This window comes from Pteropus medius, unplaced genomic scaffold (genome assembly GCF_902729225.1).
Source record: "Pteropus medius unplaced genomic scaffold, Ma_sr-lr_union100, whole genome shotgun sequence".
Taxonomy (NCBI): domain Eukaryota; kingdom Metazoa; phylum Chordata; class Mammalia; order Chiroptera; family Pteropodidae; genus Pteropus; species Pteropus medius.
In genome coordinates, this window is record NW_024345601.1 from 14,179,811 (window position 1) to 14,204,905 (window position 25,095).

The 25,095-nt window shown below is 41.5% G+C and overlaps 1 protein-coding gene across 2 annotated transcripts in view; it reads right to left on the reverse strand.

Annotated features, from left to right (window-relative positions):
• Nucleotides 1-16,717, reverse strand: part of LYPD1 (LY6/PLAUR domain containing 1) — a 30,771-nt gene extending 14,054 nt beyond the window's left edge. The window contains exons 1-3 of one of the 2 annotated variants that reach the window (XM_039874586.1): nt 16,410-16,717; nt 16,244-16,282; nt 14,743-14,880 (exon numbers count right to left, since the gene is read on the reverse strand). In XM_039874586.1, the coding sequence (XP_039730520.1) occupies nt 14,743-14,880; nt 16,244-16,282; nt 16,410-16,470 (238 nt within the window). In that variant the 5' untranslated portion in view covers nt 16,471-16,717. Of the gene's footprint in view, nt 1-14,742; nt 14,881-15,130; nt 15,271-16,243; nt 16,283-16,409 lie in introns of those variants that run through there. The other variant, XM_039874585.1, reaches the window with a different exon arrangement.
• Between the last annotated feature and the right edge of the window lie 8,378 nt (nt 16,718-25,095).

Below are 25,095 nucleotides of genomic sequence, written 5' to 3' on the forward strand. Positions count from 1 at the left end.
AGCTGGAGCAATTGGAATAACGAAATAAATAACAGTGCTGGGTTAGAATCCATAGAATAAAGTGAATATCTATGAGTTCATATTAACATAAATCAATAATTTAATAAATAAATGTGTGGAGGAGAAGCGACAGTGCTTCCTTACATAATTTCAAGTAATAAATGCAGAAGGAATTAGAAATTAAGATTGGAACACTACAGTTATAATTGGTGAGATGCTGGCAGATGCTGAAATTATTGAGCAAAGTCTGAGGAGAAACAGGATATTTGTACAATTTCAAATGATCTCTTTTAAGTTATTTATTAATCACAAGGGGAAAACAGTCACCTTATAGTGGAGACACCCAGCAGACACCATTTTCATTAAGTGATCAAAGTTAACGTCATTCATCCCTTGATATGATGCACTGAAAAGTGATGACACATCACCTCAATCTAATCATGATGTGGATGAAAAAAAGCGGGGTGGAGGTGTCTACAGGAAATGACCTCATAGGGTGATCTGATTATAAATTCCTAACTGGGCAAGTCCCAGTGGGCAGTGATGCCCCAGGCAACAACTTTACTAAAAGTCTTGTGTTTGCCTTAAGCAAGCCCTGTCCATTGTTTCTGTGCATCTAGATCAACACTCCTTTGAAATGCCCCTTTCTAGACTTTTCCTTATAATACCTGACTACCCTTTCAGACCCCTCAGGGAGTACATAAATTTAGCTACCCTCCTAATTCAATCATTAGTTGCTTCCTCCCACCTTCGGGTAATCTTCCCTACCTTCCCTCCTTAATTTCAAATGCATAAAAAGAGACTGTTATTCTAGGAAGCATTTCTCAGTCTACTGAGGTCTTGTTTCCAGATATATCCTCTGTTTAGCTCAAAAACAGTTTTATAAAAATTCTCTACAGGTTTGGATGTTCTTCCACTGACAACAGGAAAACATCAAGCCAACCCAAATTGAGGGGCAGTAGACAAAAAGCTGACCTGTCCTTTACAAAAATTTCGAGATCACAAAAGACAAGGAAAGAGCAAAGAGCTGGCAGTGATTAAAGAAGAATAAGGAGACATGACAACAAAATGTAATATAGGATCCTAGATAGGATCCTAGAACAGAAAAAGGAAAAACTTGTGAAATCCAAATACAAACTATTATTTAATAACATCGTATCCATGTTAATTTCTTAGTTTTGATAATTCTATTATGGTTACATAAGTTATTAACATTAGTGGAAGCTGGTAAAGGGTATATGGAAAATCTGTACTATTTTTGCAGCTTCTCTATAAATCTCAAATTATTTCAAAATAAAAAGTTTTAATAAAAGACATTAGTATGGGTGAGGAACAAGTCTATATCATTTTTTTCTATGTTCTACACAAACAAATGCTTCAGTGAAACACACCTGGCCACTGTTCATGCCGATGACCAATACCACGAGTGTGACTGTGTACGTGACTGCCATAGCCCCAGACATTTGTGCTATTTAACTACTTCGCTCACACCTCACAGGCACTAGGGGCCCGAAATGACTATTGTTCAGTGTGATAGGCTTGAAGGAAGATTAACTGAGAATAATTTTCTCCGATTTGGATGTTTCCTTCCATAAAAGGGAACTCAATTAGTGCAACCCTTGACTCTCTCAATCTCTACTCCCTCTTCTCCAAGGGAGATGGAGCAACATATCTGACTGGCAAATTTGGGAAGAATAAACTGGACATTCATGGTCATCCCCTTCCTCTTCCTTCTTTGGAGTAGCTCATAGCAGACAGGTATTCTGCTCTGAGCCTCAGATCAAGAAGCTTTCCGTATCTGGCCTTGTGTGTGACTGGGTGAACCAGCTAATTTGAAGATGCTAATTTGGAAGCCCATCTGATTTTCATCCCAATGCTATTCCCTCCAACCTAGTCGCCCTTAGTAACAACGGTGATATTTTGACCTCGTCTGCCTTTTTCTTTGTTTTGTTTCTCAGAACCTGGGTGAGAAAAAAAGAGTGATAACCACTGGGCATTCTCGAGACCCCACCAGGTTCCATTTGCTTCAGGTTGCACAGTGTTCCTAGAACTTAATTCGATTGTGGTGATTCTCTGTGGGGTTAGGAAGTATTTTCCAATTAATCTTCTATTCCAAATAGCCTCTGGGCTCTGAGCATCATAAACAATCATCACTTAACATTGTTTCTGCTGGGCGAGTTGAGCTGCATTGGGTCAGAAAGAGGATACAGAGCATTGTGCTCTCCTTGCCCACCAGGATGTACATGCAATTTTGGGCCGTCACAGAGAGTCTGGGGCTATAGTTCTATTATAACCTACTTTCAATAAACATGCTTTTAAAATAAGTTATTTTCCTAGTTTTCTCACTTTAATCTCTGCCCCATGATCAATTAAAATAGTGGCATAAAGCATGTGTTTTCTCTTTATGGACCATCATGCATTTATCTTTTCCAATAGTTTCCTTTGTCTCTGCTCTTTGTTGGTAAAGAGATGGAAATTTCTAAACAGAGTCTTTAATAGTCCATTACTTTTCACCTCATGTTATGTAATTTAGTTTTAAAGTCCAACTTCCAAGGCAAACTGTTACTTTTGTGAATGCTCGTCTGGGAGTGAGACTAATCTTTCTCTACTCAAAAAATAGCCAACACTTATTGCACCAGAGTTATGATTATATCACAATAAATACTCTATGCAGGACTAGAAACAGCCCCTCAAAGAAAAATGCTTGGAAACGGGTAATTGGAATGAACTATATGCATTTTCACTGAGCTTTGAAAGAAACTGCAAGAAAAAAGATCGATCTATTCCTAAGTAATTTTTTTTTTTCTCTTAAAGAACACCAAATAAAGAATTTAGACAGTCTCTGCACTCTCATGGGAACATCTCCGGGAGAAAAGGCTAATCTATATGTATGCCTCGTGATGGTCATGATGAACACCGTTTATTAGGCAATAAAGAGAGGATAAGACCTGGAAGGTAGTTCTTTTCTGAACAATTTTGCATTCTGGCTCTTAACTACTTTTCTTTAGCCACGGACGTGAACACTTTAAAAGTCAAACAAGCCCTCTCTGTTTGAACTGCAGATGGCCACAAGAACCAAACAAGAAAGCTAACAATCCACATTTTAAAAGGCAAAAAAAAAAAAAAAAAAAACCCCAAATCCCCTAAAACAGAAAATGCCAAGTTCTGCACTGCACATCCATGCTGATGCTGAGCCATCAGTCCACTGGGGCCCAACTGGTAGAACCAGAAGTTGAGAGTGATGCTCAGGAGTTGCAATGACCCTTAAGAGTGAAAAATAAACATGTCTGTTAAAACAACAGCCACAACAACAAAATAGACATGAAACAACATCGCACTAGAACATTCTTTTCCCTCACAATAGGGATGTGTTACCTTCATTATCCTGAAGCCTTTGATTACTCTTTGCAAAAGTTTTTTGGTTGAGTTTAATTTTCAAGGCCGTTAACTACTGATGCCAACTTAATTATGGCACGCAAACAACCAAACCATAATGTATGATGCCAATTGTTGGTTTTACTTTAGTTTCACATTAGATCTGGACTTCTCTGCTCGTTTATAACTTTCTGAGCCAGAAAGTTTTCTGCACAGTCACTCGCTTTTCCTCAGCTCATATCTTTGTTCCCCTGTTTGCCAAGGGGCATTGAGGGAATAGATATTTATGACTTATTATCTCAGTGTTAACAGTGCCCTTCAATGATTTATAAAACTGCTCTTGCATTTTTAACCTTGAAGTCTTTTGAATTATTGTTCTGAAATGGTAAGATTAACATAGTGGGGCCCAAAGATTCATAATCAGTTTCTTGCATACAGATTAACCTAGGCAAGAAAAAAAAGCATAGTTCTTGGTGGCATAACGGCTCCAGATGAGATGAGTCAAGAGTATCTAAGCATTTAACCCAAAGTACCCTTGTATTTGTCACTATGAACATGGCATTCTTGTCTATAGAAAAATATCCTCATACTAAAATTTAGTTATACTCTTTTATCACAGTATGCAGTGAACCAAAATTCTGGAATGTCATGTACATCTTGAACTAAACTTCAGGATATCACTTGCTAGCATACGTGTTTCTTTCCCTTACCAAAAATGTGGCAATAATTTATGATAAAGTTCTTCTGATGACACATTTCGTGTTTGTTTTAGGCAAAAGGGTGAGTGATGTTCAGGATAGCAAATCATCCTCGTTATTTCTCCAGAGGACCCTGGAAGCCCTGTGTTGGAAATTTTCCAATTTTGTGCAAGGATTTCTCAAAAGGTGATTTGGAAGATACTGACAGTGGCCATGAAACAATGTTCTGACAAATGAAAGATAACCAGAATTCTCCTGAAGGACTTTGAGAGAGCTCCTATTTTCTTATTAAAAGAGAAAGCCGAAAAGCTCCTTAATACTATCTCCTCCCTTTAACTTGAATAGAAGTAGCCACCTTGTGACCAAGAGGCAACAAGCCTGTGCACAAAAAGTCAGCGTGCTTAGAAAAGTGAGTAGGAAAATGGAGAACCTTGGTCTTTGATGACATTACTGAGCTATGGGAACAACACCGAGACCACCTGTTTCTGGACTGTCTTGTTAGGTAAATGATAAATGTCTTTATGATTTAAGTCCCTGTTACTTGCAGCCCAAAACATTCTTAAGTGACACAGAAAGTGAGGTCTAGGGTAGAGGCAAGAACATAAAGGAACTGAGCACCAGCGGTGGCTGATTAAATCTATGCCCCATAGACGGAGGAAGGGGGTAGACTGCAAAGCTCCTTGATGCCCAGGGGCCATTGCAGCCAGAGCTCCTTTGGCTTCAACATAAGACAGGCATCCAGGTTTTATGACGATGATGTTAATGATATTCAACAAGCAGGGCAAGAATACGAGCAATCAGTTGGAGTCTTAGAGCCCAGCGAAAGTGTTAAGTGCAAGACAGATAGTGGAGTGGGAGAGCAAAAACATGTTTTTTTTCCTACTTCTCTCCGTGGTTTGATTTGCCCAGACTAAATGGCCTAGAAGTACATTCTCCAGCTGAAAGTCTGGATTGCCTCTCTCTTGTGGAACATATTCATTTGTATTTTTAACTTGAATCTCCTGTGTGAGAGAGGCCTGGGTGCGGGGTGGGCAGAGGTTTTCTAGGGGAGTGTGATCATGTAGGGACATTTGCTTTCCTCCTAAGGGAGTTCATGACCAAGGTAGATTAAATAGAGTTCCAGATAACTTAAACCTTCAGCTGATAGTATCGGCTGGGTGGTGACCCATTTCCCAGCTGGCTTGACTACGAAGTTAGCTTAGTGTGTGTGTGTGTGCACGTGTGTGCATGTGTGTTTCCAGAAAACACTCCTATTCAAAAGCACAGCCAGATCAGCTTGAAAGCAAGCTGACAAACTAGAAAAACTGGGGTGGATTATATTTCAGACCTGTTCTTTAGATAACAACTGTTACTAACAGGGGAATTAGTTTGCTATTTCTAGTTTACTTAAAAAGCAAAATGTATATTAAACTTATATTTATTTTACTTTTCTTCTTACACAAGAGATTTAAGCTCCATGATTTCTGGTATAATATTTTAAATTGCTAGTAAGTCTGTTTTAGCTTGAAACTTGATTTCAAGTACACTCATTCAGTAAATATGTACTAGGGGTCTACATACCAGTGAGTGGGTGGTTGTATCTGTATGTGTAAGAGGCAGGGAGGAAGAAGAAAGAAAGGGGCGGGTGGATGGGAGGGAGGGGGAAGGAGAGACGGGGAGAGAGAGACAGACAGACAAACAGACGAATGGACAGTGTCCCTTCAGATAAAATTATCAGAACATCTTTCTGTCATCTGTCATCACCTACACCAGGAAGGCCAAGTCTAGCAATGCCTCTCAAAAGGCACAGGTGAGCAGGGCCCCTGGTCGGCTTTTACTCACAGACCCAGGTTTCACAGGGGTTGGCTTAGATCTTAACCCACTCTTAGGTAAAACATCTGCTTCTCACCAACTTTATTCTTCTTTCTCTTTTAACAGCCAGCAGCAGGCTGATTAGAAAGTAGTTCTGCCTTTCAAAGAAAGTTAGCTAACTCTCACTCTCCAGGTATGGCTCTGGCACTCTCTGCCCTTTCTTTCTTAAGGCAAGGAAATTCTAGGAAGAATCTTGGCTCGCTTTGAAGCTGAGATCCCTTTACACTCCTAATTGGGATGTCTTCACTGAGTGGTAAACTAGTCAACTGCCTGGCTTCTTGTTATTTATGAACAGATTCTCTGAAAGAGATCTGGAGACTCAGGTGGTTTGCAAGATTTTGCATAAACAATAATAACAGTGCACAAAAACCATCACCCGGTATCACTTCACACTACTGCTTCCACCAATGCTCTTTGAAAAAGCCTTGGTAGAGGACGAGTGAACTGCTCTGCACATTTGTATTCCTGCCCAGTACCGCACACACGGACCACAGCGGGCTCAGCACCGTGCCTGGCGCCACCCGCCTCTGGCTCTGTCTCGTCATTGCCCCGCTCTCCCGAACAAGTCCACGAAATAGAAAAACATAAAAAGCTATTGTCCATGTCCAGTGAGAAATGAAATGCACTGGACCAAGTATCACAACTTCCTTAAAATAATACAACACTTCATCACTTTTGCATCTGGATTTCTCTCATGGTTTGCAAAATCATAAAGCTCGAATCGACATTTTGAACCATGAGCACTGCTTTATTTTATTTAAACACATTCTTTCAAAAACAGCAATTTATTACAAACTATGGTTTCACCGTACCTAAAGTACTTAATTCAGGTCATCTCCAGCTTTGCTTTGTACTATTGGAGGCAATCGGAAGATTGGAAGCAATTTATTAATAAGAGAACATGACTTATAGCTCTGGCCTGTGAAAACAGTTTCTGAACCACAGTGTACCCATAACCTATGGGTTTACTATGAAGAAGTAGTATTAATGGCATATAGCATAATTCCTCTGTTTAGTTGCAGGCTGATTCATCATAGATTTGATTGAAGCTCCTAAATTATAGATATGGCCTTTTGTGGAGTGTCCAGGGGAGGAAACACATTATCTTTTATCTGTAGTTGTCTTCCCCCCAAAATACAATCCCTTCTACCACAACGAAAACTACAAGGCAAGGAAGAATCCAGCTTATTTTTTCAAAAGAGAGTAATAGAAGAAAGGCGAGTTCCGACTTTTAGAGGAGTGAGGAGCTCTGCCTACGATAAGGATATAATTAGCAATTTGATTTGGGAGAAAAAGGCTGGACTTGTGCTTATTCACTGCTTACTCATCGTAGATGACCAACTCATGCCAGAATTATATCTCTCTAACCAAAATCTCTCCCCAGAATACCTCTTAACCTGCTCTACCCTCAAGCCTTCTCAAGGGAAGAAAGAGAAATGGACTGATCATAAAGTTAAGCCCTCGGGAAAGAAAACTCTCTGCACCACAGTCTTCTCATCTGTGAAGTTATAAATTAATATCTCTCTTCGCCTAAGAGGTGCATGATCCTTGAGGGCTGTGGTCTATGGGTGAGGCCAGATGATGAGATGAGCAGCTGGCATCATTGATAAGAGCTTCAGGAATCAGAACTAACCCATCCAGCTATCTGAGTATTCTTGTGATTAACATAAATGAATTCAAGTTCCCTTCATTAAAAAGCACATTAACTCTTCAATAGATGGCAGTGGATGGAAAGTGCAGTGCTCGGCACAAAGCAGATGCTTAATAAACATGAATTCCATTCACCTCACCGGAATCACTTGCTCTTGTACAGGTTTTTACTTCAACGCAACAAACCAGCTAATTAGCCAATGAAGTTCCAAGGTTCACAGCATGCCCCAACCTGCCCCACTTGATAAATCAGGGATTTGTCAAACCTGAGCTTTCCCTTGAGATCCCTGCATAAGCAAAAGGAAAGATGCCTCTCAAAATGGGAAGGGAAACAGATGAACCTTGAAACAGTATCAAGCAAAAAAAGTCACAAAAAGCCACATATTGTATGATTCCTTTTATATGAAATGTCCACAATGGGCAAATTCATAGAGAAAGAAAGTAGATGAGTGGTCTCCAGATTAGTGACTGTTAACAGGTACAGGGTTTCTTTTGGGGGTGGCAAAAATGTTCTGGAATTAGAAATATATCTGGAATTTGATTATATTTACAACATTGAATATATTAAAAACTACTAAATTGTACACTTACAGGGTAAACTTTACATCATGTAAATTATTTCAATAAACTTATTAAAATGCAAAAATATATATATATACGTACATACATATATATATAAAGTGGTGTTATAATAATTGACAAAATTTTAGGTAAGGGAAAGGATTCGAATTTCAGTCTCACTATTGTGTGATCGATCCTAAGCAAATTGCTGAACCACTCTGCATCTCAGATTCACCAACTATCACATTGAGCTCACTGTGAACCTTCTAGGCTAATTATGAGGATCCTATTATAAGGAACTAAAGATTGAATTCGAGGATTCCCTCAGTCTGAGAAATGAGGAAGTAGTGTACGAAGTAATTTAGGCTAAGCTATCTGAGTCAGCCTTCACAGGCAGATGTGGATACTGGATGAAGCAACTTCTGGTGAGCATTCCCACAGGTTTCCATCTTTAGAATTCCTTAAGATGGTTATACTGACAGCATTTGTCTTTCTGTATCTCTCAAGAAAACAGATGGCCTGCTTCTACATTTTATAGGGGACAAAGCTAAGCCCCTGAGACTTTAACCTTTTCAAAGTTACCAAGCATGGGAGCCTGGAACATGAGTATTCTCTTCCTTAACAGAGCTGAATACCCCTTCTATTCCACAACTGAAATCAAGGGATGGGATGATGAATCCTTCCACATAGTGTGCTAATAAACCTTTGCCATGTCTGGGCATTAGAACCTAAGTCAGTCAACCATTTCGGAAGTATGAAAGAAAAAAAGAAAGAGGCAAGGAGGGAGAGAGGAAACAGCCTGTAGATTCCTATCTTTTTGTTTTAGGAATATAGAAGGGAAGATTTCCTTTTCAAAGTTCAAAGGAAACGGTGTGTTTTGTTTTCATACTTCGTTTCATTTTTCACTTGGGAAAGAAAACCCCAGCTTTGAAGCCTCTCTGTTTAAACTCATTAGGAAAACCATCAATGACGGAAGCTTTCATGAAGTCGTAGTGGGAGGAATTAGTGTTATGGGAAAGCCAGATCAATCTTCAGATGTTTCATCTATGGAGATGCAAGGTCAGCCTTAGCTGCCTGTTCAGCTGAGAAGTTAACACAAACAAATGCTTCACTTACTGGAGACTCCAAGGGACTACAGACATTTGATGTTCATCCTCCAAATACTTCCTCAGAAACCAGATATGCCCACTCCATAAAAGAGATGGATGCTTCTCCAAAACTAAGCGAGTGAACTGATTGGAAAATGTCTGGCCCTGAAGAGAAAGCTGTTAAATGTCCCACCAGAAAGGAGGTAGTAATATTGACATTTACCATACAGAATCTTTTCCTATGTAATTCATAACTTTATTGAAGTTGACACAAAAACCTTTTTAGCAGGACCAGTGTTAATATATGAGGATATCTTTCCTGACATCTGGATCTTTTTAAAGTTTTTTTTAACCCGTTGAAATCTTCTTGGCAAAGTTAAAATAGTGATTTTTTTAATTTGTTTTTTGCTTTATTCTTAGAGCATAATCCATAGCCTATCTAATTGATTCAAAATGAATGTGATGAAAGCAACAAACAAGACAAACCAAAAAAACTCATGGATATAGACAATTTAGTGGTTACCAGAGGGGAAGCGGGGAGGGGGAAAGTAGATAAAGGTAAAGGGGGTCAAATATAAGGTGAAGGAAGGAAACTTAATTTTGGGTGGTGAACACACAATGCAATATACCTATGACATGTTATTAAATTGTACACTTGAAACCTATGTAATTTTATTAAACAATGTCACTCTGATAAATTTAACAAAAATGAATTTGAGGGTGAGAAAGTATGGATTGAAAGTGGGATGTCCAAAAGGGAGATGACAGAAGAGCACTGGTAGGAGAAGGAAAGATATGGGGCAGATAGGAGACTGGAAGATTAACGGATATCAAGGTGCTCTTAGCAAAGCTGTTCTGGATAAAGAAAATGTTAGAAAACGCCTTCGTGCCTACAATATAACAGGGATAAGTAATATTCTGAACGAAGAAGGGGGATTTAATATTTTCATGTTTCTTACAAGAATTATATGTGTATGCAAATATATACAGATGGTTGGTCCCCAGCTTATGATGGTGTGACTTATGACTTTTGACTTTTGATATGAAAGCGATGCCTTCAGTAGAAACCAGCTAGGCCAAGCTATGATGTTTGGTAGGTTAGGTGTAGTAAATGCATTTTCAACTTAACAATATTTAAAACTTGCAATGTGTTTATCAGAGTGTAACCCCATTGTAAATTGAGGAACATCTATACAGAAAAAAAATGTAAAAATATACACACATGCATAGGTATGCACATGCGCACACCTTAAAGAACTCAGGTATAAAGGAACTGTGACATAATATTGATTAGCAGAAGTAGCCCTTCTTTCTGCAAGCCCTCCTGCATGGCAAACTCAAGCCTAATATTTTAAATCTTGGTGACATTAAGCAGAGAGCATCGACTTAAGAAAACATAGGCCACAATTACCTTTCCATTTCTTTCTATTAAGAGTAGATGACTGATATTTTTAGGGATATCAGGACCTCACTTGCTATCTCTTATTTAGCTCCTGAGAAAATAAGGCATAAAATTAACCTATCTGAGGCATGGAGCCATCCCTGCCCAACCTAATGAGCAACTAACTAATCCAAAAGGAAAATGCCATTGCTTACATAGCCATAATGTAGATGCAACATGGCATATAAATCAGGAACTCTTGTATTGCAAAACAGACAAATAGATTAATGCCTGTTGCAAAGGTTGGGTGAAGAGATCGATTAGGTTACTGATTCAGACCATGAACTTTCTCTCAATATACTGCATTTAACTTTTAAATAAGGTTTAGGAGAACCTGTAACATTTTGCTCACTGACAGAGCTATATTTTACTAAGAGCAGAAATTGGCTAGTCTATAAAAATTAAATTATGCCCCTTTCATTGTATCTAGTCAAGAGGAAAAACTCTAATTACAAGATTGCACTGTCAAGCAAATATGAACTCACATTCTTTACATTCTGGTTTTAAAAATTCAAATGGCGGCGGGGTGAGGGGGGTGGGGTCGTCTATTTTGAAATGAAAATCATTTGAAATTTTTTTTAGAGTGCAGGGAAAAGCGAGAGCAAAAGAAATGTCATTACCAAGGGTACTGGTAAGTAGCCGCTAACTCATTAAGTGCAGAGCTTGTGAGAACAAATCATTCGTTATGCAAACATTTAAATCTCAATTAGCAAGGACAATGAAAGAAGGGGAACTGGAACCAAACCTTCCTTTCCCCACAGCTGTGACTCAGTACTCCAGAAATGACCACTAAGGGGATAAAGAGCAGCGGAAAGTAATCTCAGCACCTAATAGGAACACCACTTTGGGGAACAGGTAAAGGTTAATTTTAAACGTGCTCCCAAACTGAAAATTAAATGTACCTGCCTCAAAATTCGTAAGAGCTGAGTTTGCAGACTTAATCCAGAAAGAAACGAAGGCCTAGGCATATTGTATCGCTGGTAGTTTTTGGAAAGAGAATGTCTTTCATTACTGCTTAATGTCAAACTTGCTTGGTTCATTAAAATCTCTTAGTCCATTTAAAACCCTGGTTTTTCTATAGTACTTATGAAAAATGTCAGTCAGCATAGCACTCAAACTTTAAAAATCCTCTGGTTGGTTCTCATATTCTTTCAATATCCACTTGGTGGCCTGTCCATGCAACCAGTTCATTAAGCCTGTTAAGGTGAATTTGGCAGACATGAAAATTGTCTGAGTCTTTAGCACTTTGCCTGGATAATCTTTTCAGACAACCCTCGAGGCACATTTTACTATACAAGGTGCCTCATAGTAACAGCTGGCTGGTGGACTTGGACCAGACATCTAATTTTTCTGGCGCTTGTTCTCTTCCTCTATAACACATACAGGTTGGTCCAGATCAGCAGTTCCCAACTTAGGGGCACTCCAGAGTCACTTGGGGAGCTTATAAAAGACCCGTGGTCAGGTATACCACAGACTTGGATTTGGCTTCTAGGTGATGGAAAGGGGTGGGGTGGGGGGGTGGTTAGGGCCCAGGCACGTGGATGGAATTGGACAGAACTCCTAGGAAGATTCCCATGTGCACTCTTAACTGTGAGTCACTAGGCCCTTTCAGCTCCGACACACAAAAGTTTTCTGAATAATATATGTTAGTGATCAAACAAACAAAAAAATCGGATCGGACCGTGATTCCTTAGTATCGTTTAACAGGCATTACTTCCTCCAGAGTGGAAAATGTGACCCTGCGGTAGAATTAAATTCTGGGTTCTGGCCTCAGAAACAAGGGACTTAAAAGAGAACTAACAGTTTGCATGAGATACTCCAAGTAAAGAGAGGAGGAAAGAGCGTGAGGAACAGGGGCTACACCAGAAGTCAGCTCTTACTACTGTGATGATTGTTCTACACTGTGGTCACTTAACAAACAATCAGTTTAGGTTGGCTCTCCATTGCTGCCAACAAGAGGAAGGTTAATAGTCATTTAAATTGATTGGTCTCTAACAATTACAAGGGGATGAAAATGGAAGTGCTTTCAAGTATCAGCCCCTCTGTACATCGTTCTTTTGACACCCGAACATGAATTGGGCTGCTTTCTACTGAATTTAGGCTCAGAAATGCACTGTTTCCTCATTCACAGAACTCAAAGCCTTCTCCCTCCATAACTGGTTTTTCCTTTGAACTGGTTTCTGTTTCTCAAACTTCACAATTGAGACTGCCTTATTACTTCAGTCTCTGTCTACTCCTTGGCCTATGACATATGGCCAGAGGAACCTGGTTTGGAGACAAGGTGCCCACCTTGACTGAGCTAATAGCAACTTCAGGCCAGGCACTTATGACCATCTTTGCTAAAAGTTTCTGTGAATAAGATAGGTGAGTGGCCTGTTAGGAACCAGGCCACACAGCAGGTAAGTGGGGGCAAGCTATCAAAACTTCATCTGTATTTGCAGCCACTCCAGCTTCACTGCCTCAGCTCCACCTCAGATCATCAGGCATTAGATTCTCATAGGAGCACCAGTCCCTGGTGCCAAAAAGGTTGGGGACCACTGGCCTAGAGGATTCCGAAGAAGTTCCTAATAAAGCCCCATTTTTTTGTGTGTATGTGGCTGTAATCTACTGCCTGGAAGAAAGCTGCAAATGTTCTAAAGTAACAATAAAGTGTTCAGAGTGAGTCTGACTAAAATCATAGCAGTCCCTCTGGTAGAAGGACAGCATACTTTGGCTCAGGTAAAATGCTCAGGAATGAAATGCAGTAGAAAAGAAAACTTGTCAAAATCATCTATATCAACTTTGACTAAAGAATCATCACTAAGTTTATTTTGTTCTGCCTTTTCAATAGCCAAATCCCATATGACAAAACAATGCATGCTGCTCTTCTTGGGACAAGTTATTCTTGAGCACAACTGTATTTCAGATTTCCCAGAAGAGCGATTTTAGTGAAAAGAATCCACATCTAGGCTGATAAAGACCTACACAGTACAGCCTTTAAAACCACATACCACATCATTGCAATCATGAACGATCTGCTCCCCCAAACACCGTGGTTAGCCACAGGGCATTTCCAGGCTCTTCTCTGAGAAGAAATCTTTTCCAAGGAGCTGGCTTTAAAACTATAGCCCTTGCTTTAACTTGCCAGTGGGTTAAGGAGGTCAAATAACAGTTTTGGTCCCTTCACCCAGCTCTGTGGACAGTGCAGTTCAGCAACTACAAAGGAGCAGGGCTTTGTTCATTCAGTAGCATTCACTACATGAGGCTATTTCCCATTTTTTCAATATTCTTAAAATGACAAAGTCTCTGTTTAGAGGTTTGACCCTGGAATTGAAGCTGCAGTTCCACCCATTTCCCCAAAGTTCCAGTTGCACTTTTGGGGGACTTTAATATCTGATAAAACTATTGGAAGCAGTTGGGAGCTCCACCTCAGTGAGAAGATTCTGGTCAGCAGGTCAGAGTGAATAAGCAGAGTTTGCTCTCACAAGAATCCCTTCTTTCCTTGCGTAATCTCAGGCCCTCTCACCAGCTAGCCAGTCAGCCACTAAGCTTGTGGGGCTGGGAAACACATTCCTTTGAAAGATCTTGGCAATTTGTGCCCGGAATTTGATGCATTAGTTCTAAAATTAAATAAAGATCCTGTAGTGTTCTTTAAAGAAATATGGCATGGCTCTATGACAAAACACATTTTTCAAGCTCTGACCTCTGGGAACTTTAACTAGCTTCATATTTCAGGCTGACATTGCTCACAGGCTACTGTCTAGTTGCCCAAGCAGAGCTGGTTATCCATATATTTTCCAGCCTCAGGATCAGCTTTTAGCAAAAGGAGGTGAGGGGAGTAAATAAAAAGAGGAGAGACACTCATTTAAATGCACTTTCCCTCCCGAGTCCTTTGGGGAGAAGCCCTGGTAATTAACTCTAATGAGATTAAAGTAACTCGGAACTCTTCATTTTCCCAGCACTGTAAAAGTAAATCTGCGATAACCAGGGTGTACGCATTAAATCAAAGTCAGTCCCTTTTCCTGTAATTTAATGGCTCTCTCACTCCTACCGTCGGCCCAGGCTAGAGAGGGGAGGAGGAGGGCTGCTGAGCTCTTACCCGCACTTTGCTCCATTACTTCTTTCTGACACATGTCTTGAACGTTCACTGTGCAGTTCACGATGAACTCGGGGGAGGAGCAGTCGTTGTTCAGCTGGAATTCTTCACACTGGTAACACTGGATCTGCAGCGCTAAGCCTGCGGGACAGACGCAGGGGCGTTCAGATTCAGCCCCCAGAGCCCATTCGGGAAATCACGACCCTCCCCCACCCCAGCCAGTCGCAGGGGTGCCTTCGGCTCCGCACTCCTGGGTTTCCGAGCGAGGAGGATGTGGCTGAAGCCAGCAGAGGGCGGCGCCGGCACCCAGGGTCCTGCAAGATAAAGTGGAATTGTGCCCACGACCCCTGGCCCTACTCTCCAGAAACAAAGAGTGGATGCAACACCACACCTGGCCTTTCTCCGCGGAAGTTGAAAGGAGGGGTGTACAACCCCGAGAGCGAAGTAGCTTCAGAGACAAGCATCAGATCCTTTCTACGCCAAAGAATTTGCCTAATTGTTAATTGGTTACAAATTACTTAATTACTATTTTGGCACCATTCGCGATTGCATTCCCAGACGTCTTTTAGTTTAATTTTTGAAGTCGGCATTCCTGTGCTGTAGCTCTGGGGCTCCCTAGGTGACCTCCCGGGAACCCGGGAGGAAGTGTCGGACACCAAATGCTGCTGCGCCCTAAGTCCCCGGCCTTTCTCCGGGGCGGTTCCTGCAGCAGAGCAAGGGTGGCCGCAGCGACTGGGGAGGGTCGTGCGTGTGTGTGTGTGTGTGAGTGTGTATGTGTGTGCGCGCGCGGGCGTGCGCGCGCTCGTGCGTGAATCCTGGGCCGCGACACCATAGCCTTTTCTTCCCGGTTATCAGGGCAACCTTTTGGCTGGGATCCCCGTTCTGGGTCTCAGCAACACACAGTTCTGTCGTGAGCTAATCCCGCACTGGAGAGAAGGAGAAAGACGTTTTTCGCACCTCTCATCGCTCCAGCTTGGCTGCTCCGCTGGAATCTACGAGCTCCTGTCTAGACCTAACTCTCCCCGCTCTCGCGCAGATAAGCTCGGTTCCCAAGCTCCCCATCTCCCATCCCCAGATCCTTCGCGCTCTGAGCGCAATAACCCAGTCCCCGAGCGCCCCGGCCAAAGGCTGCCCAATTCGCTGCTCACCTGTCGGCGGCGCCACTCCTACGGGTTGCTAGAGACGCCTGACAACTTGGCGGGGTTAGAGGCTATCTCTGCCTCTCTCTCGCCGAGGCCCCAGCACCACTCCCGCCTCCCAAGCCCAGCTTCTTTCGACAGTTCAGCTCGAGCATCTGCAGCTCGAGTCCTTCAAATTCGCGACTCCAGCCTCTCCACCAGCAGCGTGGGACTCGGAGACTTTCCCATCTAGCGCCTCTGGGCACCAGCCGCCTCCAAACTCCCGCCGGGCAACCTCTACGCAGTTCTGGGAGCCCAGGGGCAAAGGGGCCGGTGGGTAGATGCGGTGCGCGCGTCTGGATGGGCTGCTGGCCTCTTTGCCTTACCTTGAGGCAAGAACAGTCCGCAAAAAGTTGCAGCGATGCCGAGGACCCACATCCTCCCGGAACCGCTGGGCCGGGAGCAGGCAGGCGCCTCAGAGGCGGCGACCGCGGCGGAGGCTGCCCGGGCCGCAGCGGCTGTCGCTGCGGAGGCTTCTGGGGCTCGCGCGGCTGCCGCCAAGGCGACCGCCGCCGCCAAGAGGAGCCGCAGGTGCCGCTAGCGGCTCCTGCATCGCCCGCGCCGGGGCTCCCGGCTGCGGGTCGCCGCTCCTCTCGCTCAAGCTCCTGGGCAGAGCGCGGCGTCTCCGGAGTTGACAGCTGAGACTGAAGGAACTACTGGCGATTCGGAGCACCCAAAAAGTCTCGCCTCTTCTCCCACCTCCCACTCCAGGCACCACGTGATGGTTGCCGAGTTGGGGTGGGGGTGGCGGCGGAGAAGGCTGGGACCGTCTTTCCACGTCCCCACCCCTTCCTATCGCCCTACTCTCCCGCCCCCGCACGTCCCCAGGACGGGGACGCCAGGGGGAGAAGAAGAATGTAGTTTCCAGAGGGCGGGGGGAGGCTGGAGATTGGGGAAGCGTGAAGAGGGCGCAGCAGGTGCCGCGGGAACTGGCCGGGCGCTGACTGCTGGACCTGCGAGGTGGGGTCGGAAGACTGTGAGTCCCGTGGGCCCTCTGCGCACAGGTGCGCATTCCCCACGACCTCAGCGCCTCGGGGCCTGGCCGGTTCCCAGCTGCTGACGGGTTCCCGGCGGCAGCGTTCGGCCCACTCAGCTGGGGCTGGCATGCGGCGGGCCAGGAGCGGCTGCCGCGAAGGGGGCGCGCTCCCCTGCATCTGGCAAAGTTGTAGGCGCCCTAGGGTGTCCCGCGCAGCTACGCCTTCTTTTCCTGAGAGAAGTCCCTCGGTCATTATCAGGCTTTGCTTCAGCTGCGCCAGGGTGGGCAGGGTGTGACGATGCCCCTGCACGGACTGGCGCGCTAGGTTCGGGGAACTCTCCTTTCATCTGCCTGTGCGCACCGCTGGAGGGTGCGGTGACACTGCTCTAGTAGTTTAGCCTAGGAGAGGGCTGCTCCGGGGACAAGAGCCGCGCGAGCTCTCACTAAACAGCAAATTGGGGTGAAGGCATCTGCTCTTCCCTATCCCCTTCCTCCAAAAGGCCGGGCAGTTTGATTTTGCTCTCCTCAAAGCCATAGGTCATTAGTATATGCTCCCGCGTCCGCTCCTGGACTGCGCCTTCCCAGCCCAGGACTCGGTCGCCGGCTGCCCCTGCCCTCTCGCTCCCCTAATTCCTCCTCTCGGGTTCCAGCGACCCACCTTGAGTACTGCTGGGGACACCACGATGCAACGCTCGTTACGTTTTCCTTCCTCGCCACCGAACCTTGCAGCAGGTGGTACCGGAGCCCGCCCGCCCGCTGGAGCGCCTTGGTGCCCCCGCCTCCAATTCCGCACGTTCTCACTCGTCCCCCCAAATCCTAGGGAGCATCCATTTCTGTGGAAAGAGCTTCATAAGCTTTGCCCCCTCTTCACCTTCTTCTCCTCCGGACGCTGATCATTTATTTCCCCATCCTGCCGGCAAAGCAGGTCTGGAAATGGGCTTAAGTGACTTTATTGTAATTCCTCTGCAGAGATGATTTCGTGTCTCCCTCCGGCTCCCTCTCTCCCTTTGCCCCTCTCTGCCTTTCATTTCTAGCCAGTTAACCCCTCAGGGGGACTGCAATGCTTTGGCCATTACTCGTTTGTCTGCAGACTCTAATCTGACATTTGGCTAAATTACTATCTCTAGAGCTAGAGGGCCAGTTTATTTATTCCTTAGGGGAATTTGTCCTTGGAGCACGTGTGAGATTCAAATAACTGGGCCAAAGGCTTCTTGAACAAGTTCTTTTAAGCTTTTAGACAGTGCGATTGTGATATAACTTTTATTCAGAAATGAAACAAAAGAATTTTTAAAAGTCTGAAAGACAATGACACTACATAATTTTCATTTTAAGACAACAAAATTCAAATATAACAAATTGCACAAATTTACCAAATAACACTGATCATACAATACTCTTTAAAGAAACAAGTGTGTACTAAAGTAACCATACAGATCCTAAAAATATTTCTATTATGCCTATTTTACAAGCTCCTGTACAAAAGCAATTATAAATAGTTCACGTCTAGAAAAAATACACATAACCTTTAAAATAGAATTTATCCTTACATATAAACAGACTTTGTAGAAAAAAAGGATATTAAAAAGAATTTTTTGTAGCACCAACCACTTTAATTTTTTTTAAAAAAGTGAACATTTCAAATAGAAATTTGCTTTCATTCTAGATTTCCCAGATTTTAATATACAGCAGAAGGGTAAAAATCAACAATGTTGAGAATCATAGTGAAGCATTAAGTAGAAGACAATGTACGGAAATGCTTGGAGGGAAAACCTGCTTTTGAAAATAGAATTAGGTCACTTCTGATACACATCCGTTCTGATCAGTGTCACACTCAGTACCCTTTACCTTTTTCAGTAGAAGTAGAATTACACTTATTACTAGATTCTGAATATCTCCGGCAACAATATTGAAATTGCACTAGAATTAAAGTTCATATCAAATCGAGATTGTGAGATTACAATGAGCCCTCTGTTTGTTTGTTTGTTTGTTTTGGCAGGCCCTTTTTAAGGTTGGCAGAGTGTACCCACAAACAATTTGAGGACTAGGACAATGAATTGAACAAAAACTTTAGTTGGAATTTTTAAAAAATATATTATCAACTTCTAAAAGACTTAGTACATCATTTCAAGAGCATGGCACTGCTTCAATTTATTGCTTTTTGTCGTTGTTGCTACAAATATAATTTCTTTTCCAAAAAATTTACAACTTCTGTACAAGTATTCAAAAAAAAAGTGCAAAATTAAGACTTTTGTATCGTGGGTGTGTTTACTTTTAATCCTCATAAAACACGACAAATAGAGTCCATGTTTATTGCCCTGTCAGAGAAGAAAGCTCCAGTGGGTTGTTTGCTGGGAATCTGACAACATAGACTCTGTTGAAATAGTTTATTGTTGTCATCTCTACCTGCCCCTTCCTCACCCCTGTTTCTTAAGTGCTCCATTTCTGGCTCACTAAGGGAAAAAAAAAAAAAGTTCTTTATGCATCATTTGAACCCTGACTTGCACAGGAAGAGAAGCTATCGTATAAAGAATCACTCAAAGATTCCAAATTGTCTACCCCGGGCCTGTCTGAATTACTCAAAGATGCCTCTTCATTTTTTTCTTTTTCTTCCTTCCGTCCTTCAGCCTTGTTCAGAGAGTTCTTCTCTTTTTCTAATAAAATCATAGTATTGCTGTTGTATTTATGGAATGACTCCAGGGAAATTTTAGATAATCTATTCTCAGGGTCTTCTTTTGTTTCTTCAACTTGTTTCAATTTCTGCAATAAAAAGAGGAAAATATTAGAAACATATTTCTTTGGAAATCAAGTTATTCGGTCCAATATTCAATTATTGTCTGTATAAAGTACAGTTTAAAGGGATAGAGAGAACCTACAAGTCTTTAACAAGCTTCTAGTATAATTAAATGTAATAATAAAGCCAATTTTAGGGATAAATTAAGACTTTAATCATTTTGCTGAGATAAATAGGTCCCAATTTGCAAACCAGTTAAGTGCCCCTTAATTTCACTTTAAATGGATCCATTTGAAAATTTTCAGGTAAAGTGCCTTATTTTTCTTAATCAAAGTTTCTAACTACTCACTTTCCTTACAAAGTATTATTAGTTATCCTATTGCTAACTATGGATGGGGATTGAACTTCAGCCAGGAGTTGTGGTTATATGTAAAAACCAAACCAAACCAAACCAAAACAAAACAAAAAACATACACAAACCCATAAATTGCCAGGAAATTTAAGTACATGTTAAACTTATCAAAAGCATTGTCATATTCATATGCTGTCCCTCTACAAGTCTTAAGATATTTGAAAGAGATCTCCAGGTCAGTGGGTGTAGATTCTGGAAGGCCCAAGGTTTAAAAATCATAGTGACAGATCTGTACCTTAGTAACCACACCCCTATAGAAGGTTCTAGTAACACCAATTTAAACAGGGATATTTTAGGATGTTGCTGGTAGTCTCCAGGACTTTATAAAACACTGCAGTCACATTTAATATTTATTGTAGATAAATCCTATAAACATGAATATATTCTATTTGCTCAAGTTGCTCCTAAGGTCTGAGGTGGGAGAAGAGAGGAATTAAAGCCACTAACACATTTCTCTTCTTCTTTTCCTCTTTCATGCAAAAATTCCATTCAAACACAAGGAAAAAGGAGGGACAGGGGCTTAGAGATGATAACAGCATCTACCATGTGAAAGACACCAAACATATGTTATCTACAAGCCTTTCAGAAACCTGCAAGTTACATGTCTCCATTTTAAAGAGGAAAACAAGGCTCAGAGTGACAGCGTTATTTGCCCAAGGTCCCTCAGCAAGTGAGAGAGAACAGGATTCGAATTCCTGTCTGGCCGTCTTTCAGGCTGTTTCTACTAAACAACGCTCTTATGTAATAAAGGACAAGATGTCCTGTCTCTTCTGGTTTCATTTTGCCACCCGAAAATTCTACTTATATAGCTTACCAAACCATCTCTATCATTACTCTCCAAGGCTCTAGCGTATGTAGTTTCTTTCCCCAACCCAAGCCCCACATCATTGTTAAAGGTACAATGAGAAAATGGTGTTTTGATTTTCACATGCTAAATATTTAATAGAAAGAGAAAAAGATACAGAAGTAGGTGGCTTCAGTGTTCTAAGAGCAGGCTCAGACAGAGTTTCTCTCTCTGCTATAGGAAATGGCATAATTCTATGGGAATACTTGAAAAGCATCCTTGAAGTTGTGCTTACTTCATTATACCATTAACGTGCAGGAGTACTACTCATAGAACTAATTTTCCATCTCAGGTGGCTACCTTGAAACCAGAGGTGGGCTGAGGAACAGATTCCTAGCCAACCACAGAAAAGTGGCTCCATAATTAGGAATAACTCCAGGCAAGAGTCCCTATCCATGTCACACCAATTTTTAGGCATTTTAAACAATTATATAATGCTAAAAATACATGGAGAGAGTAGGAAATACTTTGATTATACTAATGTACATAAATAAAAGTCATTCAATATGATTTCCTCCTCACTTCAGTATCTTCTCCCTTTTTCTTCATTCAAGAACCACAAGCATTTTCCTTGCCAATTTCTAGTCCATGAGGACCATTCAATAAACACTTATTAGAGACACTATCGTGATGTAGGTGGAAAGTTTTGGTGTGAGGATATACAGATGAATAAAATTGTGTTTTGCATGTGTGTGTGTGTGCGTGCGTGTGCGCATGTGCATGTTTGCATGGTGGGGGGGAGTTGGGGCCCTGGAGGCAGACAGACCTGAGCCTGAATCCTAGCTTTGCCCTTTCACCGGCTGTGTCAGTGCCCAGAAGCATCCTTCCTCGTGGGTGTAAATGATGATGAGACATACCTTTTCAGGACTGATGTATTAGAAATACAACACCTTAAGACCACAGCACATAGTAATAGGGGCTCAATAAATAAATAATAGTAAGACAGGATTCTTATTCTAGAACAGTGGTTCTCAAACTGTGTTTTCTAGGCCAGCAGCAATAGCATCCTGTAGGAGCTTATTAGAAATGCAAATTCTTGAGCCCCACCCAGACTTATCTACATCAGAAATGGCGAGGCCCAGCAAATTTTAACAAGCGCTCAGGTGATTCTGATATCTGCTAAAATTTAAGAATCAGTAGTCTAAAATAACTTGTGGTCTTGGAAGAAAGATGGACAGGTATAATTCAGTGTATTAAGGTAGAGATGAGAAAATAGATGTATTTACCATTAAAATGCCCATTGCCTATTAGACACAAATAGTGCATGTTTTTTAAATGTTTCATTCTTGTAGGTTTGTTTCTTTAGTTAATTAAACAACATTACTCAATTAAATACAACAACACCTACACTGGCCAGGGAAGTGATGGAAATAAAAAAAATGGCCTTTTAAGAAAAACCACATGGCCTTCCCAGTCTTCCTTTTATTTTTACAGTTTTGCTGAGAGGTCGGTACAGGAATATTTTTGACTGTAAGAACGTCAGTGCTACAGTGACAAAGAGCGCCATTTGGCATTCAGCCTCAGTGTTAGGGAGTGATAGGCGGTATTGAGGGCTGTGGTCAGCTTAAGAGTGTGCACCTAGTTCAAAGGCAGGAGCAGCTACAGGCATACCACAGAGATATTGCAGAGATATTGCAGGCTCAGTTCCAGACCACCACAATAAAGCGATTTGTAATCTTTTCCCTGGTGGAGGGTCTTGCCTCTAATTTATAAAAAATGCAACATCTGTGAAGTGCAATAAAGTGAAGCACAATAAAATGAGATATGTCTGTACTTAAATCTAGCTTATTGCTGCTGTGCAGAAACATAGGTCCAGATCTCTTGATTTTAAACATGAATCATAAATCTAGAACAATATTTCTTATATTTAAAATCCTTTGATTTTTAATTATTTGTTATTATTAGAAAAGACAATAAAAAATAACAAAAACCCCACTATGTATGTCAAGTCACAATCTTTGCATCATTCAGATTTGAGCTAGAGATCATATTTTATACTTCTTTTTTATGTCCTGCCTAACCCCCTCATCCGCCTTCCCCCACTATTTTCTCCCTAAAGGCCTAGACCAATGCTAAATTGTCAGTGGATTCTTAATGGAGACTTGATGATGGATCCAACTTGCTCTAGCATCGGCAGAGTCTCAGCTGTTGGCTTCAGTTTCTCCAGTGGTCCTGCCGGCTAAGAATAAGAGCAACTAAAGTAGTTTACTTTCCTGTCTGCAATTATAAACATACCGAACTAGTCTCAACATTGTCTTGTCAGATCTCAGGTATTTTTTAAGTTTTGAATGCACATAATATTTAAATATAAAATGCAAGAAGGGATTGAGGTCCAATGGTAATGTGTCAATGATGTAATCTGTTGAATGGTAACAAAATCGTACATATTAAATTGCAGCAACTATATGTGAAGGTGCTTTGAAAACTAATCATGGGATTAACAGCATTTGAGTGCCTGTTCTGTGTAGACACTGTGCTATGCACATTGCACAGATTATCCATTTTCATTCTCACATCAATTGTATGGTAGGTGTTGTTAATATCTCCATTTATAGGCAATCAAGGCTTGAGGAAGTTAAGTAACTTGTTTAAGGTCATGTACCACTATGCAGTAGAGTCTGGATTTGGACCGAGGCCTACAGAGCCTAAGTTTTCAACCTCTATCTTGGAAAAGAACTTTATAAATAACAATCAAAATTATCTTTAAGGGGATAAACTAAAATAAGAATTGCAGAATAACAATATTAATAACGAACCCAATAAAGATTAGTGTTTGATGAGGATTGTGTAGTTTCCATAAAGCTTCTTCATTTCGTTAGTATATTATGCTTCATCAGAGTTATGATAAAATTAATAAACCAGAGTTGTCTCCTATAGGTGGCAACAGTTGTACAGTTCACTTTTTTTTCACTTTTATTGCACTTGGGAACAAAACTAGGGCAAAACAGGGCATAGTCTTAAAATATTTTCCTGTCTTTAGTGTAACCATGGCATTATTAGTGATAATTCAAGCAAGAATAGCTAGTGACACATTCTCCAGAAATCCCTCGACTATATACCATTACTTAATTCCTTGTAGTCAAATAGTCAATCGAACCAATCTATTATGTGACTGGCTTTGTGTGAATAATCATGTGCTTCTGATTCTCAGGAGAAGTTTCACAGAAGAGGGGGCTTTTGGAAGGTTTTGAAGGGTAATAGGATTAAGAGATTCAGTAAGTAAGAGGGAAGGCATTCCAAGAAATTTCCTGTTGCTTCTGTAAGACAATTCTGTGGTCTACTCTGGGTCCAGTAGTTGCCCAGATAGTCTCTTCCTTGCCCTTTTAGATTCTGTAAAGTCAGATATACAGATTCAGATATACCTATCCCACGGGGGTCTAAGAACCTCAACCAGACTCAGGAAAGTATCAATCCAGCTTATAACCTGGGGTTATGAATAATTTGTAATCTAGGTTATAAATAATAAATAGTTTTTATTTCCAAAGAGCTTTTCCATCATGATCTCACTGCTCTTACGTCAGCCTGGAAGGTAGGGAGCCTGGTGTTAGGTGTACTTTACATGGAGTATTTATGGAATTCGAGGTTCACACAAATTCAAATTCAGGTGAAATTAGAAATTTGGTTTCTTAATTTTCAACACCAAAATGCATACCATTTTCTCCCCCACAGACAACAATAATCATGGAGAAGAGATTCTGCCTAGACCAATATCCTGAACGCCAGTGAGGATAAAATAGAAAGTGATAGGGGCCCTTGCTGAAAGGAAAAGATAGGGAGACTATATAAGGTGATACAGAAAAATTCAAGTGATAAACTAGAAAAAAATATATGTATGATGATATTAGCTTCAAAGAGATACATTTTATATATGTACATCCAGAAACTCCTGCTCATACAGTAGGGGAAAAATAAGTAGGAGATTCATGACATAGTACAATGAATTTTTGTTCTACAATGAAGGCTATTCTTTCATTATTTCAAAGAAGTTTCTATCCCCTGATTATATCTTGAAAATATTGGTTAGTATGTCTACTGTAAATGTCAGGAGGAGATTCAAATCTACTTGTGAAATTCAAACACAGCATCGTTCCTCAGCTGAGCACTCATACTTAAAAAGAGAACTAGAACTCAGCACAAATTAATGTAAACAGGATCTTCATCAATATAATTTCTTATTTCTCTGTTGATGCAGAGAGTCACTGCCAATCAGTTCAA